Genomic DNA, 16,249 nt, shown 5'->3' on the forward strand with positions numbered 1-16,249 from the left:
TGATTTTAGGCTGTGGATTTTAACAAATATTCAATTTATTACAGTCTTTCACCTACTTGAGTATAATTCTAAAATTTTAAGTTCCTTCTTATGGCTGACAATTCACCTTTCATCTTTAGCAATGGGCCAGTTGTTTTCACTAACTCAACCAGAAAAGAGAATTCTCTTGGTAGTAATGAAAGCAGCTGATACAAGAATAACCACAATAACTTTGTGCTACAGGTGTTCCAAACCTATTTATTGTATTTGTTCACCTATGAAGGGAAACTCTTGGCCATTTTTCTGTGTGTAAGAAAGCTCAGATGCTGCCTCTATATAATCTCAGCATTATTTATAAATATGTACCCTTGCAACAAATGTTTAGCACTGGATATATAGCTGATAATGGGGTTTTGAGTGTTTTGCCTTAAATGCTGATGGTAAACGGGTCACAAGTATGAGAGATTGTAAAATCATTCATTTATCTGTGTGTGGCTCTGAAGCAGTAGCAGAAAATAGGCAAAGAGTGTTTAATAGACTACAACCACCTGGAATTATCCTGTATAGATTTTTCAGATAATGCTCATGGTAAGCAACTCCTTTGTATAACACCAGGAGTTCTTTTCGTGAAAGGGAGAGACGTGGGATTGGAACAGTTTGTGATGTTAGGCTGAGGAAATAGAGCTGGTGACTTTCAGAAGCAATATCGGAGACAATTGCTGTAACCTACTCATGTTTGTGTTACAGCTTGGGTCAGTGGCACCTGATCAGCTTGAGCATCAAGGAATTCACTCTGGTTTTAAGGACTGATGAATCCTTTTTGAGGGAAGGAGTGTGGGTGTATGAGTGGAAAGGAAAAAAAGAAGGAAGGCTGGAGACATCAAGCAATATTGCTTGGGGCTGGCAAAAAGGTACCAGACACATGGCTTTTGGAAAGAAGCATTCAGTGCCTGGAGAAATTAACGTGTATCTCCCCCTTCTTAAGTTGTTTGTAAATGTTTCTTTGTGTTTCTGTAAATTTAGGGGATTTTCTCTCTCCAGGTTTTCTCTAGCACTGCTTTTTTTCAGCTTTAATCTCAATTTGTGGATAATATCTATCAACAGAATAAAACACACTGTGAGAACAGGTGATCTAATCTGCCTGTCTTTATCTGTGATTTCCTGCAAGTGAAAAATAAATGAGTTTTCAAGGGATCTATATGTTTAATAATAAACCTTTTAAAGCTGCTGTTATCTAAAACATATGTATTCAGTAGTGAAAATTAAGTGTCAAAGAAAGACTTACTTTGAATTGTTACTTGGTGGGTCTGAAGTTTTTCCTTCATTTTCTCTAGGAAGTTTTAGGTTTTTTCTGGTTTTTCATGTGTGTGTCAGGCTTTCTTTTAGGCTTTCCTCCTGACCCAGAAAGCTCTTTTGATGGCCCATCCTGTTCTTTCCTTTCTTATGAGTCCTCCTTGTTCTGCTTTTGAATCTGTTGCTCAATTCAAAATAGACTTCAGTGTGTCATCTTTGACAAGCTGTTGGAAAAATATTAGACAACGTAGCAGAGAAGGGCAGATCAGATTATGACTTCCCTGAAGGAAGGGCTGTATTGTGAATTAAAATATTTGTAGCTCCTTGTGGGTTAAGATTAGAAAGCCTAATTTCTCATGGCCTTAGGTTTATAAATGCTTCTGCTTGTGTTGTTCTGTTACCCATTGTTGTCTTAACTGAAACATTAAATTATAGTGAAGGTGCATTTAGGCTGCAATTCAACTACCAATCTGGGTATGTGAGTCAAAATAAAAGGAATTCTGACAGATCATATTTACTCATTAGTCTAGAAATAGCTTTTAAGTTATTAGTCTGTTTGAGAAATGTGCTACACATTACTTCTCTGAAGCTCAGCTTGTGTGGATGGCTCAATATTTTGGTGCTTTTTTTTCCCCAAACTAGAAGTAAAATGGGGTAAGGCATTCGAGCAATGTGTGGAGTTCTAAAACCTGGTGGCTCTAATTATTTTGACAGCATGACTGGTCTAAAAAGTCAAGCCATTAGACTGTAGCCACTTTATTTATCCACACTATTCAAAGCAATTCATTGAAAACAGGACATTCTGATTCATGTAGTTTGAATTCCTCCAAGTTTGATGAACAACTTGTTTCTTCTTCTCTAAATGTTTTAGGATCTCTCTTATCTTTCAGGACTTTTCTAATCCCTATGACTATTTATTCTACCAGCTAAAATTGAGAGTGCAGCTGTTGCTTGGGTCCAAGATGGTTATTACTATTACTTTTCTTAAGTTTTGTGAATTCTTGTTGCTCCTTAGGTTTTGTTTTGGTTGTTTGTTTTTCGTCTTTGTGGTAATGTATCTTTCAATTTTGTTATTTGCTCTTGTGCTGTGATTGATTTCAACTCTTCTCTCTCTTGCTAGAGGCCAATTGATTATATTGTTTTTCTTCTATCATCTAGTGGAAGTTTACATTTGTTATACTTTTGAAAGTGTACTTGGTCTCTTACCCTGTGCCTCTCCCCAGTTTTCTAGTACAAAGTAAGTCTGTGATTAACTCTGTATATGCATGAGTATATATTTTTGTGTGTACATATATTTGTATATATACATGCATGCACATCATACACATGAGTACAAGGAGTCTTTCTCCTCAAATCCTTTTATTTTCTCACCTACTTTGGGCAGACTTGAATGTCAGTATATGGTCATATATAGTGAGAAGAGGCGGAGAGCTCAGTGTTAAAAATAGTGGGGTAGTTTGTGTTGTGAAAACGCGAGATGATAGGAATGACATTTTGCTCTTGTCTGTTATATACAGACAGTTATGACTTCCAAACGAGATGGCTCTGATCTCATCTTCTCACATGTTTTGACCTTAAAGTTGATATTCCATGTGTTTGAAGGTATTCTAGAGAATGGTACCTCATAAAGTTCTGCAGAATGTTTTAAATTTTGCTTGAGAGGTTTCTAATAGCTGGAGTTAGGCAGCCTGAAAGCAGAGTCTGGGTTGGAGTAATTATTCCTGTTGAAGTCTTATGAGTTGTTAAATTTCAAGGCTCTTTCATATTTTGGTAGGTTTGAGAGCAGCAAAAAAGCTTTCTGCACTGCACTTGGCTTAGCTGTCATGCCTGGATCAGGCTTTAATTCTGGCTCTCCCCCATTTATGTCAGTTTGTGTGAGAAGGGCTCTCTGTGGAGCTTGTGTGAGATCATCACTAAGGGTGCACAGTTGGTGACCTCTCCTCTGAGACGCTGCAGATGAATAGGCCATAACTTCAGCAGACTTGAGCCCCAACCTTTTGCTGTTAGGCCTTGGCATCCAGGAGGAGGTTTTCCATCTCTCTTTAGAATGGGATTAACTCCAGTGTGCCTGCAAAGTGTGAAATCGCCTTGCTGCTTGCAAGTGTGCAGAATTCCTTGAGTGCCTCAGTAAATTGCCCGGTCTTTTCTAAACTTTTCCCTCCTTGGTTTTTTCCATGAATAAGTTTGTGTATTGTTAACTTGATGTGCTCCCAGCTCTGATAGATGTCTGATACACAGTGGGAGTATTGAATGTTTTGCACACAGGACCTAAATGGTATGTAAAGAGCTCAATTTATACTCTTGGTGTAAAATTTGCCTGAAATTACTGCTTCCCTCTGTGCCTTACAATCTGCCTTTGCTCAAGGCTGGACTAACAGTATCCCAGCTTGAAGGACTACTTTTTCTGAGAGTACAAACAAACTAATGCAGCCCAGACTGGAGGAAAGGCAGTGCTGTCTGTGAGGAGCAGCAAGGCAAAATGCCTGATTTCCTGCCTTGAAGCTCTGGGTCTGTGTGTGGTCAAAATTTTACTAAAGCAGTGCTCTCTCTAATGGCTTCCTGTACTAGCATGGGTTTGAGTGCTAACCTCAGTAGACAAAAACCCTCCAATCTTTTCTTTTCCAGTTGGTGCCTTATTGCAGAATGGTGTCTTTCAAAGGAATAATCAGTTTTGTTCTGTATTGAGCACAAATACAAAGATCTGCATTGCCTGCTTCAGGTAGAAATCTTTGTACTAAAGTCTGACAGAAAAAAATTGAAGTATAGATGTCTGTTATCTCAGGAGGGATTACTATCTGTTCCTTCTGGTGTAGGGGTCTGTCTTCCACGCTTCTTGTCTTGTTTGTAGTAGGCATTTGTTTCATTATGGGATTGAGTTTTGATTTAGTAGTCCTGACTATTGCAGATGAATGATGCTGTCTGGGTCTGGCAAAAATCAAAGATGTTACTGGCAATCATCCATGTGAATTTTGTAGTATGGAGCCTTTTATGTTTAATGCATTAATAGATACCATTTTCTGTCAGAATTTTTGAACGGGAGTAAAACTTCACACTAGCTGTGGACAATATATTTTTTTAGTAAAAATCTGCAGATCTGCAGTTAAACACAGATGCAGAAAAGTGATACTATGTGAACTGTGTCACGTGCCCAGAGCTACAGGGACCTGATCATAAATCCTAGTGTTGGGATGGAGGGAAAATATGCAGAGAGTTATTGAAGGCAGAAGTCATCTGTCAAGCGCAAGCTTTCTCTGAAGGTTATTTAATTAGAGGAGTTACTAAGTAATTTTTCAGACTCCAGGGACTTATTTCATCTCTTTGTGGTCCAAGATGACCTCCTTGAAAGAGGTAGAAGGAAATGGTTTCCTTGTTTTTTCAATGCCTTGATTTTTGAAGCTGAAGATTAACCTTTTTCAATTTAAAAACAAGTCAAGATTTTTGTGTCATTTGTATCATTCTTGCTTTCTTTTCCCCTTGTTGTTTTCTTAAAGACCAACACAATGCTCTTGCCTTCTACAGAAAAGTTCCAAGACACAGCAACTTTAATTCCATGGTCTCAGTCTGTCTTCACTTTCTTTATGCCTGTGGTAACCTTCCATTATGGCTGAGAAAATGTGTTGTGATGTTGTGTTGCTTTATTGCATTGTAGCTCTACAGATCTCATCCAGCAAAACATTCAACTTGTCAGCTGCATCTTGTTGGTGTTTTTTTTTCCTTTCTTTTTCGTTAATGCAAGATGGTTTTCTTGGTTTAACAATTTCTATGTTATTTTGGTATAATAGTCACCTTTCCCCTTTGCTAACAAACTGTAGACGTGACTGCTCCAGCGGTTGTTGTTTTAGATGTAATTGCATTTCTGATATCCTTTTGATCTCAGTTACATTTGCAGGTTTAAATATTTATAAAATAAAACTAAGCGAGAAGGATTTTGTTCCAATTACTTTGTTTCTGCTCTCTGTGCTTCAAGATGCATGTACAAGTTATGGGGATTTTTTTTCTTCATTTTTGCTGCATCTGGTTCTTGTATTGCTGGTGGGCCATTTTCTTATTGTTTCATTCAGATGTATATAGGTGGAGACTTACAAATGCCTGTGCTATTGGAATACTTCAGTATACTTACAGTTTTGGATCAGTATTTCACTTTTATTTTAATTAATTAACTTTAGTTCCCGGGACTTCCAGAAAATACGACACCTTCTCACATAAGTAAACATTAAAATAAAATTTTGCTTTCTGTGCTTTCCCTTTTCTTCTGTGCAAAAGCTTTTTTTTTCTTTTTTTCTTTAGCAAGTTATTCTTTAGAAAGCTAAGAGCAAGCAGTGATGAGTTTGAATTCTAAGAGGATTAGGGGTATGCCTTTGAAATACAGACTAATTCCTCAGACACTTCTGATATTGTAGAATTAAGAGGTGGCATTAAATCATGCCTTAGCATTTGTTGAGTAGTTGCCTTCTTTCAAGGAAGCAAAATTTGTAGTGGTTTTGAGTGATGTGTAGTTTAATGTTGTAACTGAACTTGTAATCCTTTACTTGTAATGGGAATACCCCTTCTGTCACTTTTTCCTGCTACCCTAGCTGGGAATGCTTCCTTGCATCCAGTACCCCAGATTTAGTGGTTGGTCTTGTGGTTTTAAAAATCCCAGCCAGTGAAATGATGCTTCCACACCTCTCCCCAGCTCACTGCCAAGTCAGCCACATGAGTGGGATGAGCTGATGTGCCACGCCAGTGTCTGTAAGGGGAGCAGAGGGGACAGTGCAGCAGCTGGGGATGCAGATGTGGTGTGAGCAGCCCCTGCCAGCAGCAGCTCACTGTCAGAGGAAGCAGCACCATCTCCACATTTGCTGTGCAAAGCATTACAGCAGTTTAGGATGGTGTCCTTTCTCCCCTTTACTGGACTAGTTGTTCCATGGGATCTTTCCTCTCTTGTAAGTAGAATCAACTGGGATTGTTAAACAGGAGTTTAGTCTAATCTCATGAATTTTTTGAATGAGATGGCTCCTGTACCCCTTGGATCTGAATTGAGACCTGTGTACTTGTCTTAGGCTATTTGGACGTTCACATTTCACATCTTGGAAAGCGCTCAAGTGAGAAAATGAATGTGCACAGTAATTCTCAAACAAGAGCTATGGACTTTGAAAGAAACACAGTGGGCAGATACAGTTTGTGTACCAAGCCACGTCCTGTTTGGAAGCTGTTGCCACTTTTTCATTTTCCCATTTCAGAAACTCATCAATTAAAACAAAAAACCCCAGAGAACAAAAACAGCAACAAAAAACCCAAACAAGAAAGAAATATTACTTGCAAACATTAGAAGTTATGAGATAGGCATGCTACAATTATTGCTGCTGCCCAAGTATGTACTTCAAAACACTTTTAAACTCACATCAGACATGATGACAAAATGTTCCTGGTGATGAATATACCAGTAAGATGTTTTTATCAAGTTGCAAATAGTAAAGTTTTGCTTTCTTTTTTGCTATTGGAGTTTTGGGGTTTTTTTTCACTTGCATATCTCTAGTAGATCAGCTCAATCAGCTCCTTTTGATTGATGATGATTTGTGATTAATATACTATTAGATTTTTTTTCTCAATCTAGCACAACTGAAAGAGCAACTTAAACACTATTGCTGCTGAGTGTGTACTTATAATATAAATCATATAACTGTGTCTGTACTGATAAATACTTTCAGAATAGAAGGCTGTTTTCAACATTATTTTAAAAACCTCCATGAATTAACTTTTCAAGGAAAGGTCTTTTGTCAACATCAATATTTCCTTTTGGAAACTAAAATTGAGTGATAATAGCTTTTGATGTTACCCTTAATTGAAATAATCACTGCAAATGTTTTCTGATGTTTTATTTTCATAGTTTGTGGCAGGTAATGCAGACAAGTGAGATTTTTTTGAGACATAATAAATTTACCAGAAAATACTGGATTCTGTTTATGACTTGCTGCCATTCTTAGAGGTGTTTATTCCTTGCTTTCAAAGCTACTGGTGCACATGAGATTATTCCTTTCTGTCAATCCCAATACCCTTTATATGTTTCTCCTACTCTTCTTCCCTCCCCTTTCTTTTTGCCATCTATCCTTGTACATTTATGCAGCTTCATGAGTCATGAGGATTGAGTGATCTTAGAAAAAACAGTAAAGCCTTTTCATGACTGCTCTGCAGTGTTTTTGTGCATTTGAGTTCTGTCGGGGGTATGAGACCTTCCCCTCACTTCTGCTTCTGTGCAGAGGTGACAGTCAAGCCAGAAGAGTCCCATGTTGCTTTCTGCTGCTTGGGCACTGCACAGCAGGTGCTGGTTCTGCTTCTGGCTGTGGGGGCCTCTGTGGAGATCTTTGGTTGGCAGGGCTTCTTTTGGCATGAAAGACACTTCAGACATCTTTTCATTAAAATCCTGTCAGGATTTTTCCTGCTGGAGCTGAGAAGTTTCAGCACAAATGTAAACAATGGTTATCTGCTGCTGTGGAATGCAGCAGGTTCACCTGTGATTGGCCCATCTTGGATGTTTACAATCAATGGCCAATCGAGGATAGAGTTGGAGAGAGCTGCCTTTATCATTCTTTTCTTTTCTATTCTATTCTTAGCTAGCCTTTGGAGAACTTCTTCTTTTTCTGTTTAGTATAGTAATAATGTAATATATATATATATCATTAAATAATAAATCAAGCCTTCTGATCATGGAGTCAACATTCTTGCCTCTCTCTCATCCTGCAAACCCTTGTGACCATGGTCACAAAAGACTTCAATAGAAGTAGCCTCTAGCAAGATGATGTGTTCTTAGCCACACTTCATCTGTTTGGGGGAGTGTCATTGCTTTGTCTTGACTGTCAGTTTGAAAATCACTTTAGCTCTAACAGTGTTTTTTCGCTGTAGAGCTGAAGGAAATGGAAAGGGTGTTCTAGTTTCTGGGGTTTCTGGTTTTTTTGTTTCCTCTTTCTGGTGATATATTAGGTTGTCAATTTTGTAAGGCAAGTAATGTTTAATTCTCTGCTTTTCTGGTAAGTGATAAGGTTGTCCCACTTAGTTTTGACATTTATCACTAGAGTGGATGAAGTCTCTAGGCAAAAGGAAACATGGTTTATTATAGGTTACCTGGAGCTGGGGATCTGAATTCTCACCAAGCTGTAAAAGTGTTGTGAGTTTGTTTTTTTTTAAATTTATTGACAGGTACTTACAGAAAAATTCATTTTTTTGTAAAATGCTGAAAGTCTGAAACTGTATAGCAATTGTGGGCTAATCAGTTAATCCTGTGTATGTTATACCAATGTGGGTATTGGGGAGGGAACTCATGCTATTATTTTTTAGGGAACTAATGAAAATTTGAAGATAACCTAAAATATACTTGCATGCACATCTTCATATTTAATAGCTTATCTATACTTCTTGAATAGCCTGACCTGCTCTACCTGGAGTTCTCTGTTGCTCCTTGGCTTTTGTCATTTGAGTAGGTCTGTGCCCAGAAATTAACTTGAACCTGAATTTCCAATTGATCCTGATTGCTGTACAAATAAGTCTGCAACTGCAAAGTTGGATGCAACGTTCCTCAGAGAATATGTATACTTGTTTTCCAGAAACCTCAGATGAAGCATTATTTTTGTTTAATCCCATTCTAGGTTTAGAAAATGTCATGTTTTATAGTTGTTTTAGTACTTTAGATAGTGCCTGTAAGCTGCAAAAGATGTACTTTGCACTAAGGAAAGATAACATTTACAGAGATGGTAGGACACAATGGCATTTAATTTTGTCTAGAGAGAATACTATAGCTTATAGTAATTGCCATTTTCAAAATGTTTTGAATGTATTTACAGAGAGTATATCTAAACATATTTCCTGTATATGCAGCTATCAAGGTATAATCTTGATGCTTTTCCCTGGGTTTTTTTTTTTTTTTCAGAATATAAAATGTTGTTCTTATGAGGGCTGTGTGTGTTCCTCCTGCTGGAAGCTTCTATTTTTGTTCTGAGTACTCAAACAGATGAAAAGAATGTGCCTTTGACAGCAATTTACTTACACTGAGTAAAGGAGTAAGAACGAAAATGAAATCATCTTTGCTGTAATAATTTTGGACACTAACAGTGATAATCAAATATTGCAAAATATCTAGTTTTTCAGTGTTTGTGCTTCACTTCTTGGTGTGCTTGGAAATGTCTGCTTTAGTATGCTAAGCAGGTTGGCAGTCAGAAGAAGTTAACATTTTTTATGGGATATTTTCTGCTTGTCTTTTCTGTGAGAAGCAGCATTCCAGGCATTTTCAGAGGATACTTTATCTCTGTTTTGTATAAAGTGCTTTTGCTGAGAAGTGAAGGAGTGGGTGCCCCATAATGTAATTACATTAAATTGCTAGAGTGCTTGCCTGGCACACAGGGAAGCTGGATTCATTTACTGCAGCAGGAGAGACTGGAGTTGTATTTCTGGAGACTCCTTGGGAGGCAGGGAGTGAGTGCTGGGTCAGAAATCAGGCTGAGCTGGACGCTGGAGTGCTGAAGGAACTCCTGTGTTGGAAGGAACTGGTGCTTCAGAGCTTGCTCTGCTGATGTGACGGGTAATTGGGAGATTGTGACCTGAATTGGGGGGGGGGAAGGGCACACACTGAATACAGAGGGAGATGCTAAGCAGCAGCAAAGAAACTTGGGTTTAGTGTGTCAGTGTCTTAGCTGTCAGATTCTCCTCATCTCAGTCTTTTTCTTAGGAGGGGCCCTTATGTTTAGGAATGCAAACTTCAGCAGGCATTGTGCTGTTGCAATGCCAAGTGCTGCTCCACACCACATGGAAGTGCTTCTGTGTGTCTGGTCCCAATTATGTGGTCAGAACAGAAGTGTATGAAGTCCTGAGAGGAGTCATCCTGCAGTGAGAGCACCCTTCCAAACCCACCAGTTGGTGTGGCTGATGTGTACTGCTGGATGCAGCACAGCCTTGTGTTAGGCCAGCTGGATCAAGTGCTGCTCTTTGAAGGTGCTGCCAGTGTGCACTTTCCTCTTAGAAAATCACCGCTAGCAGAAAATCTGTCTGCGGTAGCCCTCACCTAAAAAGTTCTGCAACAGATATTAAGCCTTAACAGGTATTTTGTTCAACAAAGATACATTTCTCAATTATTTTGTATGAGTGTCTACCTGTCCAGGTAGCACATAACTCACAGCCATCTCTTGTGCCCAAATGTTGCATGCTGTTCAGCATCTAGGTTGCCTGTGAGAGGAATAGCTGGTATTGGGAGCACAGTCAGCTCCCACTTGAGATATTTCCAAACTCTGGAGCTTTTCAGAGATGTGTGTTGAGTTGCTACTTGTAAGGTCTGTGTGATATCTTAATGTATTGAAGGATGTTTCGTGTTGTTAAGTTGTTCTCTTGATAGGAAGCCACTGTGGGGTTGAAGTCTCTGCTATAATGAGATCGAGTTCGTAGCAGTTAAATGTCAAATCCGTGATACTTGAAACTATAATTAAAAGGAAAAAAAATATTGTGAGACAAAAATAAGAAACACAGTAGTAGTTTTAAGTGTGGTTTAAATTTTTTTATATAGAAGCAATACCTAGAGACTTGGAACTGTTTAAAATTGGTTTTGATGCCAAGTGAAATAACTGACGAAGAATTGCTTTGCAATGCTTGTAAGGAATATAATATTCAATGCATACAAATATACCAAAACTAAAGGGAAGTGGTCTGGAAGATTTAAATAATGGTAATGAAATTATCCACTAATGTACATCTGTGTATAATTATAGCTTCTAAACTCAAATTGAGTACTCTTAAATTTCTCATGGAATACGATCATGTCTTGTTGTATATGTGTAGAAATGCTGTGAAAAATGTTTGAATCCTGCTTTGAATTTGAACTACCTCATCCTTTCCCTGCAGCAGAGCAGCTGCAAATGTGTAACCAATCATTTCCTGAAACAATTTTTTTGAGTCTAGTTCACAGAATCTAGACCCAGAAAAGCTTGCTATTGTATCCTTCAACATGTCTCAAATTCAGTCTTCCAGCTAGTCTTAATGGAGTGAGTGACTGAGTAGAGCAGGGGAAGAAAAGTGAGCTGTAAGAGCAAGGTTTGTCAGTAGGTGTGGGCTTTCTGCAGCATGCAGAGCTTGCAGTGTCCTGAAAGAAGTTGTTGCAGCAACTCTGTGATTAATCAGCCTAAAAAAATCCACCCCACCTTCAGGTTAGCCAATTTACCATAATGAATTGTGCAAGGTTAGGGCTGCAAGGAATGTTTTAACAAAATGTTAAATAAATGTGCATCCCTTAGTTTCAGAGCTTTAGTAATAGCAAAGGTATTTAGAGAATTGAATTAAAAAATAGATTAATAGACATTTATTTGTTATGTTAAAAATATTACCATAGTATTATTGTAATATTTCCCACTGAATGGACTTGAAAGGTTGCAGTTTTGTTTTTTTGCTTGTCTTCCCACTAATTTCTGATTCAGTAGCAGAAGCAGTGACATGATGTGTAAAATTAAAATATGCCAAATCCATGCAACACTTGCATTTTAGCTGGTGTGCACTTATTTTCTTGTTGATATGTGTCCTGGCCTAAGAAAATAACTGCCTGAGCAATGGCTACAAAGGTTTTATTCTAGTGGTGTTCTGTGCGCATCTCATGTGTGGTCAATGTTTCTGCTAGCTGGCAGCCACATTTTTGTTTTTCAGTAACTTCTAAGTGGTCATCCACGTGCATTTACATACCAAGTTGTAGCCTGAAATTGTCAGCTCTTTTTAAAAATGTTAGGAAAATATTCTTTTAAAGTATTAGTAGTATTTACAGTAGCCTTTTCTTTTTAATTTTTATTCATTAAATCTCCCTCTTGTGCTCTCATGATGAGAGAGCTGTGCCTCCTCTTAAGCAGTTTAAGTTGCTTTCAGTCTTCCCTTAAGCTTAGCTTTCTGTATGAATGAGTTTTGTCAGTGCCAGCATTGTTGTCTTTTACCAAGAGGATTACTCCTCAAAAGCAAGTGGCCTTTTAATATCACATTAGAAGTTAGGATTTGTTTCACTCAAGGCAAGCTGAAAAAGCAACTCTGTGGTGATGGCAACATGGTAATGCCATTTGAACATATGATTGATTCCTATATAGCACCAAATTACCATGCTGAAGCACTTTGCAATCAATGATATAAAGAAACTGAGTGTTTTTATGCCTGTGATTTCAATAACTGCTTTCATTTCTTTTCCTGCTCTCAGGTTCTTGCTAAAAGATGTAACATCTTGTTTGCACCTAAAACCTAGGGGTTTCCCACATGTACCTTCCAAAGTTTTAATTGGATGAAAGTTAGTCCTTATACCAGAGTATCAGTTTTAACTGAGTTGCTGATTTTAGAGCCACTAAGTCCCAATCTAGGGCACAGAGTTCAAGGTAAATATCCCTTAATGCCCCATACTCTCCCATCAAAATACTGTTTCATGAGGAGTCATAGGAGGCAAGGGGAGCATCAAGCAATGTGCAGTGGCAACTTCCATCCTGGCAGCTTGGCTCACCTCAAACTGTCTGAAGGCTGTACCAAGTAGTTTCCTGAAAGGGTGACATTTGTAAGAATTCAAAATGGCATTTAACTGTGAGATTTCTGAATCTAACTTTGCCTTTGGCAGTTTATTTTATAAAAAACAAAACACAACAGCAACAAAATCCAAAGAGGAAGAACTTGATAGATAATTACTCTCAATAGCACATGCACCTTAGCTAGAAGGATTAATATGAAGGCAGAGTTTTGCCCCAAAGACTTAAAGGGAGGGGGACAGTGAGGAAGTACTCAATAGTTTGTTTTGTTTAATTACAGGAGAAACTGTTGCATTATTACTTTTATTATTATTTCTATTGTTTAGCAGATGTTTTGCATTTATTTTTTAATTTACATGTTTTTGGACTCTTTAGACTCATCTGGAATACTAAAGAGCTTCATTGAATTTTGCAGCTACCACTGATACTTGGATTTCAATGTTTCTGTAGTGTCTTTAAAATGGTGCACAAAACCAAATAATGAGTGAAATACAACTTTCTCAAAATACAGAAAGTATCTATTTCACTGTGCCGGTGGGACTCAGTGCACAATGACATATAATTTCCCTCATCATTATGAGTCATAAACATTTTCTTGAGATGTGGTTTTGGGAGTGTGCTTTTGTATTGGTGTGGGTTTTCTTTGGTTTTTTTCATTGTTGTTGTCCTACAGCTTTCTCTAAGCAGAGGTATCAGTTGAGGTCCACAAGGCCCAGTAGCCCAAAGCATGTGTCAACATGAGGATATGTAGTATAAGAACCTGTTAAAATTCCTTCTCTCTAGGATCCTTGATGCATGATGCAATGAAAAGCATGCACATATATACATATGTATATTTAGTAGTACTTAGATTTTAACTGATTTAGCTGTATTTCTCAGGGAGGGGGTGGGAGAAGCATCTGTATTTAGCTTTTCATTTCAGTATTTTAGAAATATGTTGCCTTTTTCTACGTATTTCTAAATATTAGTGCCAACTTAGCACTTAGTGACTTAAGCTGAATTTACATTGGAAAGTTCTGGGATGCCTGGGGACAAGCTGAAATGGTATCATTTGTGGTTAAAATGTTCCCCAGCATAACTTAGGCTTGTTCCAACTACTTATTCTTCCATCAAAGAATTCCCCAGATGTGGCTCAGGAGCTGGGACAGCAGAGATATTTTCCAGTATGCACTTCATACACCATCACTCTGCTCTGGAGACTCTGGCAGATTCCTGTAAGGGATGAGAACTGTTCTGTACTGCTTGGCTTCAGTGCACTCGGTGATTTGTACAGGCACAGTGTTGAATCTTCTTGCATGTTGTAGTGAAGGTCTTCTCTTTCTCACGATAGTGCCAATAGAACTGGTTTTATAGATGGGACTCCTTTGGTGCAGATTTAAAAAAGGAAACAGAATTTCTTTTGGCAAGTGTGCAAGAGCAACAGAAGCTGATGGCACTTAAATCAATTGGCTAAGTGTAGTACAAATTGGCATACAGTCCATGCAGTTGCTAGGTTTTTTTTGTTTTAAAGTTAGCCTCTTCTTCACTTCTTCCAAATGCATAATGGGGTAATTCCAGCTTCATATTTTGTATTTTTGTGGTGATAAGAATGCAAAAGTGTGGTGGTCAGGGGTTTTTTTTCACTGTTGAAAGGAAAATGAGATTTATAGGAAATTGGAGGAGGGCGTTGGTGAAACTATTAGCCCCCCACCCATCTAAATCATCAGCATCTCTGCAATCACAAATCCAGCAGAGTTGCCTGTGAAGCCCAGAATAAACTCCCATGATATTAACATGGGAAAATATTTTGGAAGTATTTTTCCAGTAGTAGGTGCCATTCTGGATGTAATTGCTAGATAACCTGATTTCTCTTTTCAAAGAACTTTGTTTAGGCTGTTCCTTGTTAGAGCAGGGCTTTCTTCAGGTCTTGCTTAACCTTTTTGGACATGTAGCTCCTCGGAACATAACTGGTTAAAAAAAGAATTCCATCTTTCCTAATAATTTCCTTTTATTTTTCCAAAGAAGAATTTTTACATAAATTAATTTCAAAAGTCTGACTCTTGTGTTTTTCAAGAAATTGAGAGAATAATCATTGTTTCTCTTAAAATCCTTGTTTTCTTGGACCACTCTTAAGTCTAAAATCTGGAAAACCTAGTTTACTTTGAAGACACAAAACTAAATTAAGATTATTTTGAAGATAATTTACTTTTTTTTCAGGAGGACCCAAATGATATCGACCCCAAAAGGAAAGAAGTGCGTGGCAATGATGTGGAGGACAAGGCACAAAGTGTGGAGACACTACCTCCAGGTATTGCAGTAAGATTTGTTGTGAAAGATCCATAGCCATAAAACATTTATCAGTGAAAGCCATAAAACACTGCAGTTGTTCTGATTCTAATAATTCTTTGTAGTTCAAAAGTGCTAGGATTTTAGCAACATGTACTTCTTTGTGCTTATAGCTTCAGCATCCTTAAATCTCACCTGCTTCACTGCTCCTTTGAGATAAAATAGTAGGGAGTGTGGTTCTTTGCTAGTATGTTTGTGTTGTCCTTCAGTAGGTTTGAGGTACTGTAAAAGCCTCTGGTACAAAAGTAGTCCATTTCTCTTGGTGCATGATGCTGGCAGGCAACAAACAAGTCACCTTGGGACTGTTATTTTGACTGAAGATTCAGCCAAGGTTCATACATTTTTAGGTTTATTTCTAGCTTTTGATTTGGCAGATTTTCCTAACTGTGCTGCTGATGTACTTTATTTTTTTTCCTCATGCTTGCTCAGTATTTGTCACATGCTGGAAAATAACAGAGCAACGTGATTTTTATTTTGTTGGAGTGAAATCCTCCTGAAGCCTTGAGGATGAGTTAGGAAAACTAAGTGTTAAGAAATCTTCATTTCATGTAAACGTTTCCATAAACTTCTTTTGCTCCTTAACTGTTTCACATCAAGGAGATTTCATGTATAGCTACAATTGACAAACTAAAGCATACAGAAAAATGAAAATTGAATTTGAATATTTTATACAATTGAAGAAGTTGAACCTGTGACAAGGACAACCACTGATGGGATCGCATCAGAGGTTTTGCTTACAAATATGGCTGGCCAAACATTTGAAATACTATGAGTTGTTGCAGAAAGAACTAACCAAGACAAGCTTTCTTTTAAGCAGCTGGGAACTCCCATCCCCAAGAACATGTGAGGCATGATTTTTCTTTTTCAGTCATAAGCTCTTTGCTATTGATGCCTTTTTTCTGTATCCTTTGGCCTACCTTAACTTAGCCACTCTTTGGAGAAGGGAAATAAGACTGGTTATCTATGTCTACTTTTTTGGCAAAGCCTTTACTTTTTGTATGTATTGAGAAATAAATCTCCAAAAGTTGAAGAGCCTAGCTTATATAAGTTGGTTTCTGGCAGATATTTTCAGTTATTTGTTTTGCTTAACAGACCTGTCTACAAATTTTGTTTCTGGTGTTAGATCAGCCAATTTTGCACCTTCCAGCAGTTCT

At 37.9% G+C, this 16,249-nt stretch overlaps 1 protein-coding gene across 1 annotated transcript in view; it reads left to right on the forward strand.

Moving 5' to 3' along the window:
* Positions 1 to 16,249, forward strand: part of GALNT2 (polypeptide N-acetylgalactosaminyltransferase 2) — an 86,158-nt gene that overhangs the window by 33,785 nt on the left and 36,124 nt on the right. The window contains exon 2 of the mRNA XM_064708544.1: positions 14,967 to 15,057. Coding sequence (XP_064564614.1) covers positions 14,967 to 15,057 — 91 coding nt within the window. The remainder of the gene's footprint in view (positions 1 to 14,966; positions 15,058 to 16,249) is intronic.

This window comes from Zonotrichia leucophrys, chromosome 3, assembly GCF_028769735.1.
Source record: "Zonotrichia leucophrys gambelii isolate GWCS_2022_RI chromosome 3, RI_Zleu_2.0, whole genome shotgun sequence".
In the NCBI taxonomy this organism is placed as follows: Eukaryota; Metazoa; Chordata; class Aves; order Passeriformes; family Passerellidae; genus Zonotrichia; species Zonotrichia leucophrys.